The 16,293-nt window shown below is 38.3% G+C and overlaps 3 protein-coding genes across 4 annotated transcripts; 2 read left to right on the top strand and 1 right to left on the bottom strand.

Moving 5' to 3' along the window:
- The first annotated feature begins 5,306 nt into the window (after positions 1-5,306).
- LOC104714743 (disease resistance protein RML1A) lies at positions 5,307-8,871 on the top strand. Its single transcript, XM_019229696.2, has 4 exons — positions 5,307-5,959; positions 6,050-7,145; positions 7,252-7,551; positions 7,648-8,871. Exons 1-4 carry the CDS (start codon positions 5,484-5,486, stop codon positions 8,719-8,721), a joined length of 2,946 nt encoding a protein of 981 aa, XP_019085241.2. The 5' UTR covers positions 5,307-5,483; the 3' UTR covers positions 8,722-8,871.
- On the bottom strand, positions 8,733-11,536 carry LOC104714744 (E3 ubiquitin-protein ligase SP1). Of its 2 annotated transcripts, XM_010432203.3 has the most exons (11): positions 10,827-11,536; positions 10,705-10,757; positions 10,499-10,623; positions 10,302-10,397; positions 10,073-10,210; positions 9,932-9,997; positions 9,659-9,771; positions 9,450-9,560; positions 9,317-9,360; positions 9,141-9,249; positions 8,733-9,063 (listed from the first exon to the last, which is right to left on the bottom strand). In XM_010432203.3, exons 1-11 carry the CDS (start codon positions 10,898-10,900, stop codon positions 8,961-8,963), a joined length of 1,032 nt encoding a protein of 343 aa, XP_010430505.2. In that variant the 5' UTR covers positions 10,901-11,536; the 3' UTR covers positions 8,733-8,960. The 2 variants fall into 2 exon arrangements, with proteins under 2 accessions (XP_010430505.2, XP_087320372.1); XM_087464246.1 differs by lacking the exon at positions 8,733-9,063 and having other exon boundaries at positions 9,157-9,249; positions 9,317-9,362; positions 9,451-9,560.
- A 599-nt stretch (positions 11,537-12,135) lies between these two features.
- On the top strand, positions 12,136-16,184 carry LOC104714739 (disease resistance protein RML1B). Its single transcript, XM_087464245.1, has 4 exons — positions 12,136-12,812; positions 12,954-14,049; positions 14,154-14,441; positions 14,554-16,184. The coding sequence occupies exons 1-4, from the start codon at positions 12,337-12,339 to the stop codon at positions 15,832-15,834; spliced, it is 3,141 nt and encodes a 1,046-aa protein (XP_087320371.1). The 5' UTR covers positions 12,136-12,336; the 3' UTR covers positions 15,835-16,184.
- Positions 16,185-16,293: the final 109 nt, after the last annotated feature.

Below are 16,293 nucleotides of genomic sequence, written 5' to 3'. Positions count from 1 at the left end.
CCTATATATATTGTAATATCTCATATCAATACAATCAAGCATTTCCTTACATGGTATCAGAGCAGTAAAGTCCTAGACCTAAAATTTTTTTTCTCTCCTCTTTCCCCTTCTCTCGCCGCTCTTCTTCCTCTTCTTGTGTTTTTTGTTTCTTCTACTCATGGCTGCGAATACATCTGATATCATCAACGCTGCTTCCGCTAATCAGCTACACAATGTTAACATGTCGAATGTTACAAAACTCACGGCCTCCAACTTTCTCATGTGGAGTCGCCAGATTCGTGCCCTGCTCGCCGGTTATGGACTTGCCGGTTATCTCGATGGCACCAACGTCGCTCCTTCTCCCACTGTCCTTCGTGATGGTCATACTCATGACAACCCCGACTATAACCTCTGGCAACGACAAGATCAACTCATTGTTGCTAGTCTTCTCGGTGCAATCTCGGTTGAAATTCAACCCATCCTCTCCAAGGCATCCACGACCACTCAGATCTGGACGCTTCTTTCCTCTACTTATGCGAAACCAACCTAGGGGCACATCAAACAACTTCGCGAACAGATCAAGCAGTGGTGTAAAGGTACCAGATCTATTGATGAATACGTACAAGGTCTTGTTTCTCGTTTTGATCAGCTTGCTACGATGGGCAAACCTTACGAACATGAGGAACAAATTGAGTACTTGCTTGGTGGTCTTCTGGAGGACTATAAGGCACTCGTTGATCAAATTGAAAGCCGCGACACTCCTCCCACCATGCCGGCCGTTCATGAGAAGCTTATCAACTATGAGTTGAAGCTTCAGTCGCAAGCTTCGTCTCCCTCCGTTGTTCCTGTTACCGCCAATGCTGCCTTCTACAAGTCCAACAACAACAACTCCAATAACTCACGTAACCAACGTTCGTCTCGAGGTAATCACTCTTCCTCTTCTCGTGGTGGTAATGGACGTGGTGGTTACCAGGGTCGATGTCAGTTATGTGGCGTGTTTGGGCATAGTGCTAGGCGATGTTCTCAACTGTCCATGTCCGGTCGTGGTTTCCAGCCCTCCGGTGGTGGCTATTCCTCGTCCTCGGTCTCCCCTGGTCACCCTACCGCTAATGTAGCAGCTGTTCTGTCGTACAACCCGGCGAACTGGGTGATGGACAGCGGTGCTACGCATCACCTTACGACTGATCTCTCCAACTTCTCCCTTCATCAACCATACTCGGGCGGTGAAGAGGTCACCATTGCTGATGGATCCGGTCTCAAGATTGCTCATACGGGTTCTGCCTTACTTCCAACACCCTCTCGCTTACTTGCATTGAAAGATATATTTTGTGTACCTGATGTTCGCAAGAATTTAATTTCGGTATATCGGTTGTGCAATGATAACAAGGTTTCTGTGCATTTTTATCCCGCATATTTTCAGGTGAAGGATCTGAGCACGAGGGCGCAATTACTCCAAGGCAGAACTAAGAATGAGCTGTATGAGTGGCCTTGTAACCGGAACTCCATCAATGTCTTCTCCGTATCCACTTCACCGGCAACCGACCTCTCATCATGGCATCTTAGACTTGGGCATCCATCTTTTTCTGTTTTAAAGACTATTGTTTCAAAGTTTTCATTACCTATTTCTTCATCCACACAAAAACAATTCTCATGTTCTGATTGTTTCATCAATAAAAGCCATAAACTACCATTTTCTACAAACACTATTTCATCTTCTCACCCTCTTCAATACATTTATAGTGATGTCTGGTCATCTCCCATATACTCCACCGAAAATTTTAAGTACTATCTTGTCCTTGTTGACCATTTCACTAGATACACATGGCTTTATCCTTTAAAACAGAAATCCCAAGTCAAAGATGTCTTCATGGCTTTTAAAGCTTTGGTCGAGAATCGGTTCCAAACAAAGATACGCACACTGTATTCAGATAATGGGGGTGAACGGGTCTCCGTGAAATCTAAGGGGAACATCTTTATATAACTCACGTTGTATTGTCTGACGATGATCAATGGTTTGAACCAGAGAAAGAGATATTGTTGGAAATCATCGCACACCAAGAAGTCGACATTATTGAATGTGGTGTCCAGATCTTTGACGGATGAAACCGAAACCGACAAAGCAATAAGAAGCTTTGAATCTATATCTGAACAAGTGTCTATAGACGACGATGAAGATATCTCTGATGGGAGCAATGAGTTTGATGAACCCAAAGTAATACTTCCCAAGGCATGACAAGGTATCATTCTGATTTGTATATTTTGATTTTTATTTCACATGTTAGTTTATATTTAGCTTTCTACATATACACTTAGACGTGAGTATGTGATTTTGTTGTATTCAACTCTCTGTTTACCGAACGGTTAACCGATTCTAAATTAGACTCTTTCTGATCGGTTTAATCAATTAATAAACCCGAACCGATTTATCCAAATTTTGATTCGGTTCGGTTTGGTTCAGAATCCCATGCCCTACTTGTTATAATAATGCTGCTACAGTGCTACTAACCAAAAAGTAGGGGATAACACTAATTAACTCTACTTCGTAAACGTCCTACCAAAAAGAAGTATCTACTTCATAAACGCCAAAGGTTATTTGGATATTTGAAAGCTAATGTTTTTTATATACACGTTGGATAAGCTAATTTTTTCTTTATTTTTTATAATTTTAAATTAAATAAAGTTAAATATTAAAACTTTAGATAAGCTAAACCGACGACTGAGTTATATCGGGTCGGAGTATCTATATGATCCTGGTTTAAGAGATATTTTATTGAAAAGGCGAAGAATCAACACTGAAATACGCGTTTGCAATTTTTTCTCCAAATATGGATTTTGATCAAATTAAATAATTTTTTAGCAATACAAAATAATTATCTGAGTCTTTGTTGATTAATATAATTTGAGTTTGATTTTATTGAATTGTGGTTCTAACAATAAGCTATTGAAATTTGTACGCTTTTTGCCCCTTGGTTATGCTGGCTCTTCGATAATTGGTTCACAAAAATCATCAATATGAAAATCGTGTTAATAAACAAGTATGAATGATATTTGGAGAAGAGATTTTGTGATTTTGTTGAAAAAAAAATAGATTTTTATATTGTTAAAAAGTATGCAGCACTAAACCGCTTGAGTCAATTTGGGAGGAACCTTCGCTGAGAAGGTTGGTAGCGCAGACTCATTTGAATGAGTTTCTTCACGAAGCCACTTTATTGTTAGTCTTCAAATTTCTGGTCTGCTATGGCTGATGTGATGCATGCCTTAGCAAATAATGCCGGTCATGTGATGATCTTTGATCTAAAAAGTTTGTAGTTTATAATACGTTTTCTAGTTTTTTTATAAGTTCTAAAATGTTTAGTAATGTTCTATAATTTTAGAATTGAAATATGTTCTAAAAATTTCAGAATTCAAAATATTTTCTATAAAATTCAGAATAGATATTATACATTTACTCTATGTTCTATAAAATTCAGAATATATTCTACAGTTTACTATATGAATATAAATCCTACAATATTTTAGAATATACATTCTAGCAAAATTTGAGTTTCATAAATATAAAAATAAAATCGAAAACAAAAAAAAAAGTAAATATATTTTTAAAGATTTGAATATATGGTTTAAAACGGCTTTTCCAATGCCTAAGGTCAAGAATATCAGCGAATTAAGGACAGAACACCAAGTGTATGTGATTTTTTTTCTCCCGTATCTTGCAGTTATTAACTTCCAGATGCCTTCTTCTAGTTACATATAAAATTAAGTCACATCAAGTATATGGTCGGGAACTTACTTGATATATACATATATATATATATATATATCAATATATGTGTGTACAAAGTGAATCACATTACTATATTCTTGTAACAAAAACTATATTCCATTTTATAGAATTGTTTATGGATTCTTTGGTCGGTCACCAAATTATTTGACATGTTTAGCCAAATTTGAACACAGAAAAGTTTGCGTATATGATTAGGTGCCATCCGCTAGGTCTCGTCTAACAGGTTTTAGAACATATATTGGTGTGATTTAATCAAATTATAAATCATATCATCTCTACACTCAAAACTACATTACATTATGGTCTTCCGAATGATATAATGTACATCAATGAGCATTGGTTGGATATCATTAAAAGTATGCGTTATCTTCAATTTCTCAACGTCTACATGACAAAATTTGATAGTAGTGATAGAGTGCATCTACCCGAGGACATGGATCTTCCACCTCGTCTAAGATTATTACACTAGCTAGGACGTATACCCTAGAAAGTTTCTTCCTCGTACATTTTGTTCGGAATATCTTGTGAAACTCAACTTGCGGTATAACTAACTTGAGAAGTTGTGGGAAGGAGCCCAGGTTGGTTTTTATATTAGCTTACTATAAATATTTGACGTATATGTACTTTCTCATCATGTATTGATGTTCTTCCTCTATTATGTCGTTATATATCCAGCCCCTTACAAATCTCAAGAAGATGGATTTTTTAGGATCCTTGAACCTCAAGAAACTCCCGGATCTTTCAAATGCTACAAATCTCGAGAGTTTGATTCTGACTGGTTGCAAGAGTTTGGTGGAGATTTCTTCCTCTATTGGAAATCTTCATAAACTAGAGTTGTTAGACATGGGATTCTGTACAAAGCTACACGTTGTTCCGATACACTTCGATTTGGCATCTCTTTAATCGGTCTATATGGTGGGGTGCTCACAGTTGAGAAAGTTTCCAAATATTTCCAAGAACATCACATCACTCCATATCGCAACCATCGGTCCAAGATATACAGCTGAATGCTTGAGTTGGGAAGAATACTCTTGTTGCCTCTTCTGTTTATAGCTCTTGGTGAGTTTTCTTAAACTTCTTATCCTCTTGGTGATCTGAAATATGCTAACAACTTGCTTTGAACCCAAAATAATACAGGATTTTGAAACCGTTTCAGATCATATCCAGTGGATCAAATGACCAAATCATAAATTACGTTCCTTGTCTTTATAAAAATTCCAGCTGATCTAACTGTGTTTTTCTGTTCTGTCCATATCAAGACCTGGATGGTAAATTTACCTATATTATTAAATATGTTGATTTGGTAGAAAAATCTTTGGAGGACAGTCCAATGAGACCAAGAGACGTCATTCTTACTTGATATGTCATGTAACAAGCTGGAGAAGCTTTGAGAAGGAATCCAGGTATAGTCTTGTTCAACATTATTTCAACCACTTTCTAATCTTAAGAAGATGAATTTGAAGCAAAAGTCTAAAAGTCAAAGGGTCACGTTATAACTTTGAGATAATATTTAGATATAGATTACTAATTAACTCATGGAAGAATCACATAAGACAAAACTAAAGTCATGAAATAAGTTTAAACTATTTCAGATCACTAGATTCAAGTCTTCAACGCTGATGGTGGAATATTTCATCTCTCTCTCCTTCTTAAAAGTCAATGGTGAATCCAGAGACAATTTTGTATATCTGATCTTCAACTTTTCTCGCTACTCTAGTCTCTCATGGCTTCTTCTTCTTGTTGTTCTTCGCCTCGCACATGGAGATACCAGGTGTTTGCGAGCTTTCACGGAGCAGATGTACGTAAAACATTTCTGAGTCATTTACGCAAACAATTTAACTACAATGGGATTACCATGTTCGACGATCAAGGGATTGAGAGAAGCCAAATAATTTCACCTGCACTCACACGAGCGATTAGGGAATCAAAGATCTCGCTACTCTTACTATCGAAGAACTACGCTTCATCGAGCTGGTGTTTGGATGAGCTGTTGGAGATTTTGAAGTGCAGGGAAGATAATGGACAAATAGTGATGACTGTCTTCTACGGAGTTGATCCATCTGATGTGCGGAAACAGACCGGAGAATTTGGGAGCTCTTTCAATGAAACTTGTGCTCGTAAAACAGAGAAGGAGAGGCGAAAATGGAGCCAAGCTTTGAACTACGTAGGCAACATAGCCGGAGAACACTCCCTAAACTGGTTTGTTTTTTGTTTTCATTCAAAATTAATTTGTGAGTTTCATATGACTATTTTTTTGATAAACATGGTGATTTCTCTCTGTTTTGTTAGGGACAATGAATCGAATATGATTGAGAAAATTGCTAGAGATGTTTCAAACAAACTAAACGCTACACCTGCTAGGGATTTTGAAGACATGGTGGGACTTGAAGCACACTTGAACAAATTGCAGGCTTTGTTACATTTAGATAATGAGGATGGAGCTATGATAGTTGGAATCTGTGGCCCTGCAGGCATTGGTAAGACTACCATTGCTAGAGCTTTACATAGCCGACTCTCTAACCGTTTTCAGCTTACTTGTTTTATGGAGAATATTAGGGGAAGCTGTAATAGCGGTCTTGACGAGTATGGATTGAAGCTTTGTCTACAAGAACAACTTCTTTCTAAGATTTTAAAGCAAATTGGTATGAGGATATACCATTTAGGTACAATACAGGAAAGGCTATGCGATCAAAAAGTACTTGTCATTCTTGATGATGTGGATAATCGAAAGCAACTTGAGGCTTTGGCTGATGAAAAGAACTGGTTTGGCCATGGAAGCAGGATTATCGTGACCACTGAAAATGAAGAGATTTTAGAGAAACATGGCATCAATATTACATACCATGTCTATTTTCCAACTAGAGAAGAAGCTCATAAGATCTTTTGTAGATATGCCTTTAGACAAAGCTCTGCACCAGATGGTTTTGAAAAGCTGGTTGAAAGAGTGACAAATCTTTGTAGCAACCTTCCATTGGGACTCCGTGTCATGGGCTCATCTTTATGCGGAAAGAAGGAAAATGAGTGGGAAGTTATACTACGTAGGCTAGAAAATAGCCTTGATCGAGATATCGAGGGAGTTCTTAGAGTTGGATACGACACTTTACATATCAACGATCAATTTTTATTTCTCCTCATTGCATTCTTCTTCAACTACCAAGAAAATGATTATGTGGAAGCAATGCTCGGTGACTGTAACTTGGATGTCATACTCGGGTTGAAAACCCTCGCATATAAATCTCTCATACAAATATCAACTAAAGGAAGTGTAGTGATGCACAAGTTACTACAACAAGTGGGTAGAGAAGCGGTTCAAAGACAAGAGCCTGGGAAACGCCGAATCTTAATTCATGCTGATGAGATTCATGATGTTCTCGAAAATGATACCGTAAGTTCTTCTTTTTATATATATATTGCATCCGTTCAGTTGGCAAAGACTCATAGATCTTACCTACTATGCTAAAATTTTCTTCTATTTTTAAAATTTTGTTCAGGGTAGTAGAAGTGTGATGGGTATATCTTTTGATATATCTACAATCTCATACGATATGAATATAAGCGCAAAAGCTTTTAAAAGTATGCGTTATCTTCAATTTCTCAACGTCTACATGACAAATTTTGATAGCAGTGATAGAGTGCACCTACCTGAGGACATGGATCTTCCACCTCGTCTAAGGTTATTACACTGGGACGTATACCCTAGAAAGTGTCTTCCTCGTACATTTTGTTCGGAATATCTTGTGAAACTCAACTTGCGGTATAACCAACTTGAGAAGTTGTGGGAAGGAAACCAGGTTGGTTTTTATATTTGCTTACTATAAATATTTGAAATATGTACTTTCTCATTCGGTATTGATGATGTTCTTTCTATTGTGTCGTTTTATATTCAGCCCCTTCCAAATCTCAAGAAGATGGATTTGTTAGGATCCTTGAACCTCAAGAAACTCCCGGATCTTTCAAATGCTACTAATCTGGAGAGCTTGATTCTGACTGGTTGCAAGAGTTTGGTGGAGATTTCTTCCTCTATTGGAAATCTTCATAAACTAGAGTTGTTAGACATGGGATTCTGTACAAAGCTACACGTTGTTCCGATACACTTCGATTTGGCATCTCTTGAATCGGTCTACATGGTGGGGTGCTCACAGTTGAGAAAGTTTCCAAATATTTCCAAGAACATCACATCACTCCATATCGCAGACACGATGTTGGAAGAATTGCCTGAATCAGTTTGGCTTTGGTCTCGCCTTCAGAGGCTCGGTATATTTGGTAGTGTCACTACATTTCGATTTGCAGGTAAACATTTTCTAGAACGAAGTGGCGCAGATATTGAGAAAATTCCAGATTGGATCAAAGATCTTCATGGATTAAAAGAGCTTTACGTAGGTGGCTGTCCAAAACTTGCATCACTGCCAGAGCTTCCTGGCTCGCTCAGAACACTAATAGCAGAAACTTGTGAATCACTAGAGACCATATCTTTCCCTATTGACTCTCTAATAGAGTTGGCCTATCTTCCTAATAGCTTCCAATTGGGCCAAGAAGCACAAAGAGCAATTATCAAGCAATCAGGTAGTGCAAAGGCATGTCTACCCGGAAGGAACATACCTGCCGAGTTCAATCACCGAGCAATAAGAAATTCCTTGACCATCCGTTCAAATTTCTACGGATTTAGGATTTGTGTTGTGGTTTCCCCCAAACAGCAAATGGAAGAAGCTCACTCTGCATTATTGTGTCGCATACACTTAAATGGTTCCCTTGTTGACAAAAACATAGTACATGATCTCCCATATCTGCAAACAGAACATCTATTTATCTTTCAGTCTGAATTGTTTGACAAAGATGGATGGCTTGAACAGGACAACGAGATATTGTTCGAATTCAGCACCACACCCCAAGACATCAACATTATTGAATGTGGTGTCCAGATCTTGACTTACAAACCAACCGAAGCAGAAGCAGCTAGGTAAAGCTATGAATCTACGTAGATTTTTTTTATTTTTTATTTTATTTTGTGTGGAGCAAATTGCTCGAGTACAATCATGTACTGTACTGTAAATCGAGCACCTTAAGGTTTTACATATAACTCGAATGTTTTGTTCTCGAAATCAAAAAGAAAAGAGGATAACGAACACTAAACTGACGTTTTGATCTTGCGGTATTTACAGACAAGACTCTTAGAGAATGCTTTTGAGGCCTGAGTTGTTCTTTAGTGACGATAAGTCTTAACCACCTGATCGATTCGTCTCCGGCATAGTGGACAGCTAGTCAAGTGGGAGGAGCATGCGGTGCAGCAGCACATATGACCACACCTGCGAGTACCAACCACAAGCGTTTAAGAAAGTTGCAATTGTAGCAGAATCAGTCAAAAAGGCAGAAGAATGCTTACGGAACAAACACAGCATTGTACTCCTGCTCTAGACAGATCACACAGAGATCAGGAACAGCGTCTTCTTTCTTGGTAGAATCTAAATCACTCTCACGTGCCCCGGTTGAACCTGGTGAGAGAGTTTGTAGTCAGAGCCAGTGCAACTTATATATCGAAAAAGATTCACCAATGGATACCTTCACTCTCTAGCTCAGCTCTCTTGGCTGCTGCGTCAAGCACTCTGCAAACAACAGCTGACTGCTTAATTTTGTGTGAACATCATTAAGTAGAACTTTTTGCTTTCCAGACAGACAAATCTGTGTGACATACCTTTTTTGTAACTGTCTACGCCGTCTTCTCTCTAGAACAGAATCAATGACATGCTTTGTAATTAGGAACACACCAAAAACAGTAAAACCCATGGAGGCATATTTGTACCACCTGTAAATTATACTCTTATCAACCAGTTTTGGCTCATCATCGTTTTTCTACTAGAGTATAGGCAAAAAAAAACACCAAGAGAGAAGAGAGACACAGACCTCGACCACTTCCCCAAATTAGAAATGAGCTGATCGAGTGATTTAGGAGAGACATAGAAAGGTCCTCTGTCAGGTTTTTTAATCCTGAATTCTCCAATATCGTCCTTGACAGCCTGTCATACATGATAGCCACAGTAATTAGATTTGAACTAATCGGTATGCGTCTATACAAAGATCGATCCAGCATTGCTATGTATCATTGTATCTCTAGATTCTCTACCAACAATTACAACTTGTGTAAAGGAGATGAACTGAGAACACTATACGACATACCTCACCAACAACTGTTAGGGGTATTCCAGTTGGAAGAACACGCTCAATGCGCTTAACTCCAAGCATCTGAAACAAAACAATGGCCGCTTAAGCAAATAGAGAGACCAACAAACTAAGAACCACAAAAAGAAAAGCGAAAACCTTAAGGCCTTGGAGATAATCAAGTGTTCCTCGTACAAGTGAGCGTCCTGACTCTTCAAATACTTCACTACCAACAGTCAAGGCAAACCCTGTCGCACCACGAGCTCCCATTACATGTACACGACTTGTCCCATCGTCCTATAGCAAACAGTTTTGGAATTTGAAAACAGTTTTATAGAAACATCCAATCACAGCTGTTTGAAACACAATGCTACTATAATTGGCTTACCAGAAACCAAGGAACCTCTTTGCTCATTGAAAGCATCAATGCACTATCTTGTACCCAAGAACCCGTCTCATTATGTTTCAGAAAATGTTGCTCCGCCTGAAAATAAATCATGCAATTACTAGAGTTTCACATACAATACAACCTAATCGATGGAAACACAAAAAAACAACAAAGTTCCTTCCATGTATACAACATACCGTTTCCTCAACAATAACACCGCGTATGCCACTATGCTCACATTTAATAGGCGTCTCAGAGCCAACTCTTCCTGATACCGCAACAATGAAAGGCAGAATCTTGCTATCTAATTCTAGCAATTGAGCTATACAAAACACAGAGCAATCCATCAAACAATCATTCTGAGAGAGTAGATGAAGCAATCAAGAGAGAAGAAGATTAGTACCTAACTCCTTGAGTTGATTAACCCTAGTGACAGTTTTGAGCACTTCAGCATCCCTGCGCTCCAAAAGATAAGAAAGGGATTTGATTGATACTCTAAACAATGGGAAGATGATAATCACAAACCTGCCACTGCTCCGGCCGAGAAGATAAAGAGCGGCGGCGCTGAAGCAGCAAGTAACTCCACCCCAAGGAATCATCAGACTTCTCAAGTACAAATACCTTTGAAGTAATTGATGAGAGGTAGTGTATGAATCTGGATTAGAACACTGAGCGTTGGAAGAAGATCATGAAGAAAAATTCCTAATCGAGGAAAGCGTTTGAATAAATTGAAATCTGGAAATAGTGAAAGAAAACGAAATTTTGTTTTTTTAAAGGAGGGTACATGAAAGATTCAGTCTTTCAGAGTGTTGGAATTGAATGATTCTTTGCTTCGATCTCTCCTATACTCTCAAGCTGCTTGCTTTGTTTTGGGGAAGAAGACGACGACGAAGACGACATGAGGCTGAAGCAACGAAGCTGATGACGTGGCTAATTCCCTATCCAATGGGCCTAATACTTTTTTTTTTACCTCTTTTAATGTTTAAGCCCAATTAGCCTAAACCCTAATTGTTTTTTTTTTTTTTATGTTTAAGCCCAATTAATACGCATGGTAAGAGGGATAAGTTGCAATCTAGTATATCAATTCTTATACTGCAAAGAAACCTTTGAATTGAAACATAAACATAAACATAAACTAGAGAAAGCAAGTACAGATTTGGGTACATGATTAGATAAGGTCAGCATCAACAACCAGAGCAAGACCAAAAAAGCAGCCAGCAAAATCACTCTGATGTAACCAGGAAGTCTCACAAAGTGAATATATATTTACTATTAGGACACGAGAGCTATGCGATTCTCAGTCCAACGTTACTAAAGTGTGGAAACTTCGGTGTGTTCTTGTTTTGGTTTAACGTTCCAACTTTGAACGTGAAAAGCGCTAATCTTTCAAATGTGAGAAAGGCACTAGGAAACTTCCTATAATTTTTTTAAAGTCTTGACTCTAACAAATAAAGTCTCTTGTTGTACTCTAATATATATACAAGATTAATCTTGCTGACTGATGTGTGACTTTCAAATAAAATGAAAAACGGAGCGCAATGGGAAACTTCCTATGAGTTTCGATAGTCTTTGCGACTCTAAAATCCTTTTACAAAAAAAAAAAGTCTTTGTTCTAATATATACAATGCAAATATGAAGATCACAATCTGATTTTTTTTTCTTTATACCTTTTTATTCAATCTTGCATGGATTCATCTGTTTGACTCATCTGTATCTTTAAAAAAAAAAGAGAGAAAAAAAGAATCTTATGTATTAAATATTATGGTTAATTTACTTAATTGAGAAGTTTTGTGTCTAAGTCTTTATCAGAAGACTGCAATAGCCCCTCCCAAGCGACATTTTTCAAACTAGACCATTTAGGAAGTCTATAGCAAAAATTTCGTTGAAAAAACTAAGAAACTTCCATCTCATTTTTTTTTAGTCCGTAAATTCAACACATTTATTCTAGCGGTTTAAATCTCTAAATCTCTAAAGTCCGTAAACTAGATTCATTCAAGACATTAAATCTCTAATACGCACATTTATTCTCACTCCCATGGCTTCTTCTTCTTCTTCCTCTTTGTCTCGCACATGGCAATACCGCGTCTTCACGAGCTTCCATGGGCCAGACGTCCGTAAGACATTTCTGAGTCACTTACGCAAACAGTTTAACTACAATGGGATTACTATGTTCGATGACCAAGGGATCGAGAGAAGCCAAACCATCGCCAATGCTCTTACACGAGCGATTAGGGAATCAAGGATCTCCATCGTGGTGCTCTCGAAGAACTATGCTTCCTCGGGCTGGTGCTTAAACGAATTGGTGGAGATATTGGAGTGCAAAGAAGATATGGGACAGATCGTGATGACGGTCTTCTATGGAGTTGATCCATCTGATGTACGGAAACAGACGGGAGATTTTGGGATCGCTTTCAATGAAACTTGTACTCGTAAAACAGAGCAGGAGAGGCAAAGATGGAGCCAAGCTTTGAACGATGTTGGAAACATAGCTGGAGAACACTTGCAAAACTGGTTTGTCTTTTATTAAATTACAGTTTTCTTGGTCATGTCCTAAGTGGAACCAAACTGACATAAAAGTGGTGTTTTTCTTTTACATTACGAAGATATATTAATTTTGTTATATCTATTTTTTTTCTTTATTTATTTTGTTAGGGACAATGAAGCAATAATGATCGAGAAGATTGCAAGAGACGTTTTAGATAAACTAAATGCTACACCCTCTAAGGATTTTGATGGCATGGTGGGACTTGAGGCACATTTGAGAGAAATGGAGTCTTTGCTAGATTTAGATAATGATGAAGTCAAGATGGTTGCAATCTCTGGTCCTGCAGGGATTGGTAAGACAACCTTAGCTAGAGCTTTACATGATCAACTCTCGAATAAGTTTCAACTTAATTGTTTTGTGGACAACCTTAGGGTAAGTTGTCATAGCGGTTTTGATGAGTATGGTTTGAAGCTACGTTTACAAGAACAATTTCTTTCAAAGCTCTTGAACCAAAGTGGTATGAAGATACGCCATTTAGGTGCAATAAAAGAAAACCTAAGCGACCAGAAAGTGCTTATTATTCTTGATGATGTGAACAATCTAAAGCAATTGGAGGCTTTGGCTAATGAAACTACATGGTTTGGTCCTGGAAGTAGGATTGTAGTGACCACAGATAATCGAGAGCTTTTGCAGCAACATGGTATCAATAATACATACCATGTGGGTTTCCCATCTAGACAAGAAGCTCTTCTGATCTTATGCAGGTATGCTTTTCGACTAACCGCTCCACACCATGGTTTCAAGGTGCTCGCCGAAAGAATATCAGAACTTTGTGGTAAGCTTCCATTGGCTCTACGTGTGGTGGGTTTATCTTTACGTGGGAAGAAGGAGGAAGAATGGGAAGATGTAGTAAGCAGGTTAGAAACCATTCTTGATCGCGATATCGAGGATGTATTACGAGTCGGTTATGAAGGTTTAGATGAGAATGAGCAAACATTATTTCTCCACATAGCAGTCTTCTTCAACAATGAAGATGGTGATATCATGAAAGCCATGTTCAATGACAATAACTTGGATGTCAAACGCGGTTTGAAGATCCTAGTCAATAGATCTCTCATAAACATATGTAGTCTCACTGGGAAGATAGTGATGCACAAATTACTACAGCAAGTGGCTAGACAAGCCATTCGTAAACAAGAGCCTTGGAAACGTCAAATCTTAATGGATCCTCATGAGATTTGTGATGTCCTCGAAAATGAAACAGTAAATTACATCTCCTTGTTAAGTATACTTTAAAGAAGTCATTTGGTGGAGATAAAACAAATCCTACATATTGTGCTAACTTCTTCTTTTGAATATTGGTTTAGGGTACTAGAGCTGTGTCTGGAATATCATTTGATAGATATGATATCGATGAAGTATCTATCAGCGAGAACGCTCTTAAAAGAATGCCAAATCTTCAATTCCTCAGAGTTTACCAGACAAGAGATAATAAAATGCATATACCCGAGAAGATGGAGTTCCCACGTCGTCTAAGGCTATTACATTGGGAGTCATACCCAAGAAAGAGTCTTCCTTCTACATTTCATCCTGAATATCTTGTCGAACTCAATATGCGGGAAAGCCAGTTCGAATACCTCTGGCAAGGAACACAGGTTGGTGTTCAGAACCATAAAGATATGAATATACACATTTTCTCTTCATGTTAAACTGATGTTTTAATTATCTCTCCGTTGTTGGTTGTGTCTTGTGTGGTTTTACATTCAGCCGCTAAGAAATCTCAAGAAGATGGATTTATTAGGGTCCAAGAATTTGAAAGAACTCCCTGATCTTTCAAATGCTACAAATCTGGAGATATTGGAACTCGCCAAATGCATAAACCTACAAATCATTCCAACACACATGAACCTAGTATCCCTTGTACGCGTCTCTATGTTCGGATGCTTCAGATTGAGAGATATTCCAGTTATGTCAACAAACATCGAAGAACTGTACATCACCGAAACAGCCATTGAAAATGAGCCACCATCAATTAGGCTTTGCACTCGTCTTGAGGTTCTCAATCTAAGCCGCAGTGTAAAGCTAAAGGGCATAACACATCTCCCCAAGAGTGTCACATGCCTAGACGTAAGCTACTCTGGTATTGAAAAGATTCCAGAATGCATCAAAGCTCTTCATCGGCTAAAATTCTTATACCTAGGAAGCTGCAAAAGACTCACATCATTGCCAGAGCTCCCTGGTTCGCTTCGATTACTAATTGCAGATGATTGTGAATCACTGGTGACTGTATTTTCCCCTTTGAACATTACTCCACCTGCGTGTGGCCTCCTCGAATGTGGCCTCGATTTCATTAACTGTTTCAAATTGGACCAACAAGCAAAAAGAGCAATCATCCAACAATCTTTTTCTCCAGGAGGAGGAGTCACTCTCTTTCCAGGAAGACAAGTGCCTGAAGAGTTCGATCACCGTGCCAAAGGAAATTGCTTGACGGTTCGCTCCAATGGTAACAATCCTCTCTCCAGATTAAAAGTATGCGTCGTGATTTCTCCTCCTCGCCAAGAACATAGGCTTGGTCGTTTCTATAAAAACCTTCTGTGTCGTCACGTAGCTAAAGACGACTTATACCCAGTTGAGATCTCCATCTTCGTAGGCGATGTTTCCAAATTTCGAAGGGAGCATTTGTTTATATTCACCATTCACCATCACTGGCCATGTATGGATCCCTCTGATGTGAACAGGGAGATAGTATTTGAATTCAGCAACGAAATTCAATATTTTGACATTATCGAATGCGGTGCTCAGATCTTGACGGACCACGACGACGTTGAGTTTGAATCTAGCGAAGCCTTTGAAGACGAAATTGAGTTTGAATCCACCGGAGCCTATGAAGACGACACCGAACAAGGTGATTCCGTAGAAGACGAGCATCTTCGAACAGATTGTTGGAGTTGGCTCTTCCTCTGCTTCGACCTCTCCCAATTTGTGAGACATGTCGGAAGCTTGATTTCAGGAAGAAGACGATCAAATCCGGAAACCATGTACAATTGAAGCAGTTAGAAGAAGAGTGTGTTAGAGATTTTGGATCACCATCACCTTGCTTCGATAATTGGGATGAGTATTTGGTTTGGGGAAGATGATGACGTGGCCTTCGGCTTAATCCAATGCGTTGTGGAGTCCTTTCTATGTAACAAAATGGGCTGATGTTAGGCCTATCATTGGAAAACAGTGTAATCCATCTCGTTTATGTTCTTTTTTTTTTTTTTTTTTTAAAAAAATCAAAAGCTCATCTCTTACAAACTTTTTTTTACAAATTGTTCAAAGCTCAACTCGGTGAGAATGTACACAATGGGTTATATTTTAATCAATAAATACTTAAACAACTTATTTATTAATTGAAATTCATACACTTTTGACCTCTAACTATTATATAACTATAGCTAGTGTAACTAAACTATAGTTTCTCTCTTTCAGAGTTGATCCGGTTTAACAACAACGAGTGCTCGACTT

Source organism: Camelina sativa, chromosome 9 (assembly GCF_030686135.1).
Source record: "Camelina sativa cultivar CO46 ecotype springtype chromosome 9, ASM3068613v1".
NCBI lineage: Eukaryota > Viridiplantae > Streptophyta > Magnoliopsida > Brassicales > Brassicaceae > Camelina > Camelina sativa.
This window is presented reverse-complemented; position numbering and strand designations above follow the sequence as displayed.

Coding starts and splice junctions, on each gene's coding strand:
- LOC104714743 (XM_019229696.2), top strand. CDS start 5,484: ATGGCTTCTTCTTCTTGTTGTTCTTCGCCTCGCACATGGAGATACCAG. Junction 7,146..7,251: donor ATGTTCTCGAAAATGATACC/GTAAGTTCTTCT, acceptor AATTTTGTTCAG/GGTAGTAGAAGTGTGATGGG. Junction 7,552..7,647: donor AGTTGTGGGAAGGAAACCAG/GTTGGTTTTTAT, acceptor TTTTATATTCAG/CCCCTTCCAAATCTCAAGAA.
- LOC104714744 (XM_010432203.3), bottom strand. CDS start 10,900: ATGATTCCTTGGGGTGGAGTTACTTGCTGCTTCAGCGCCGCCGCTCTT. Junction 10,624..10,704: donor TAATCAACTCAAGGAGTTAG/GTACTAATCTTC, acceptor TGTTTTGTATAG/CTCAATTGCTAGAATTAGAT. Junction 9,998..10,072: donor ATTATCTCCAAGGCCTTAAG/GTTTTCGCTTTT, acceptor GTTTTGTTTCAG/ATGCTTGGAGTTAAGCGCAT.
- LOC104714739 (XM_087464245.1), top strand. CDS start 12,337: ATGGCTTCTTCTTCTTCTTCCTCTTTGTCTCGCACATGGCAATACCGC. Junction 12,813..12,953: donor GGAGAACACTTGCAAAACTG/GTTTGTCTTTTA, acceptor TTATTTTGTTAG/GGACAATGAAGCAATAATGA. Junction 14,442..14,553: donor ACCTCTGGCAAGGAACACAG/GTTGGTGTTCAG, acceptor TTTTACATTCAG/CCGCTAAGAAATCTCAAGAA.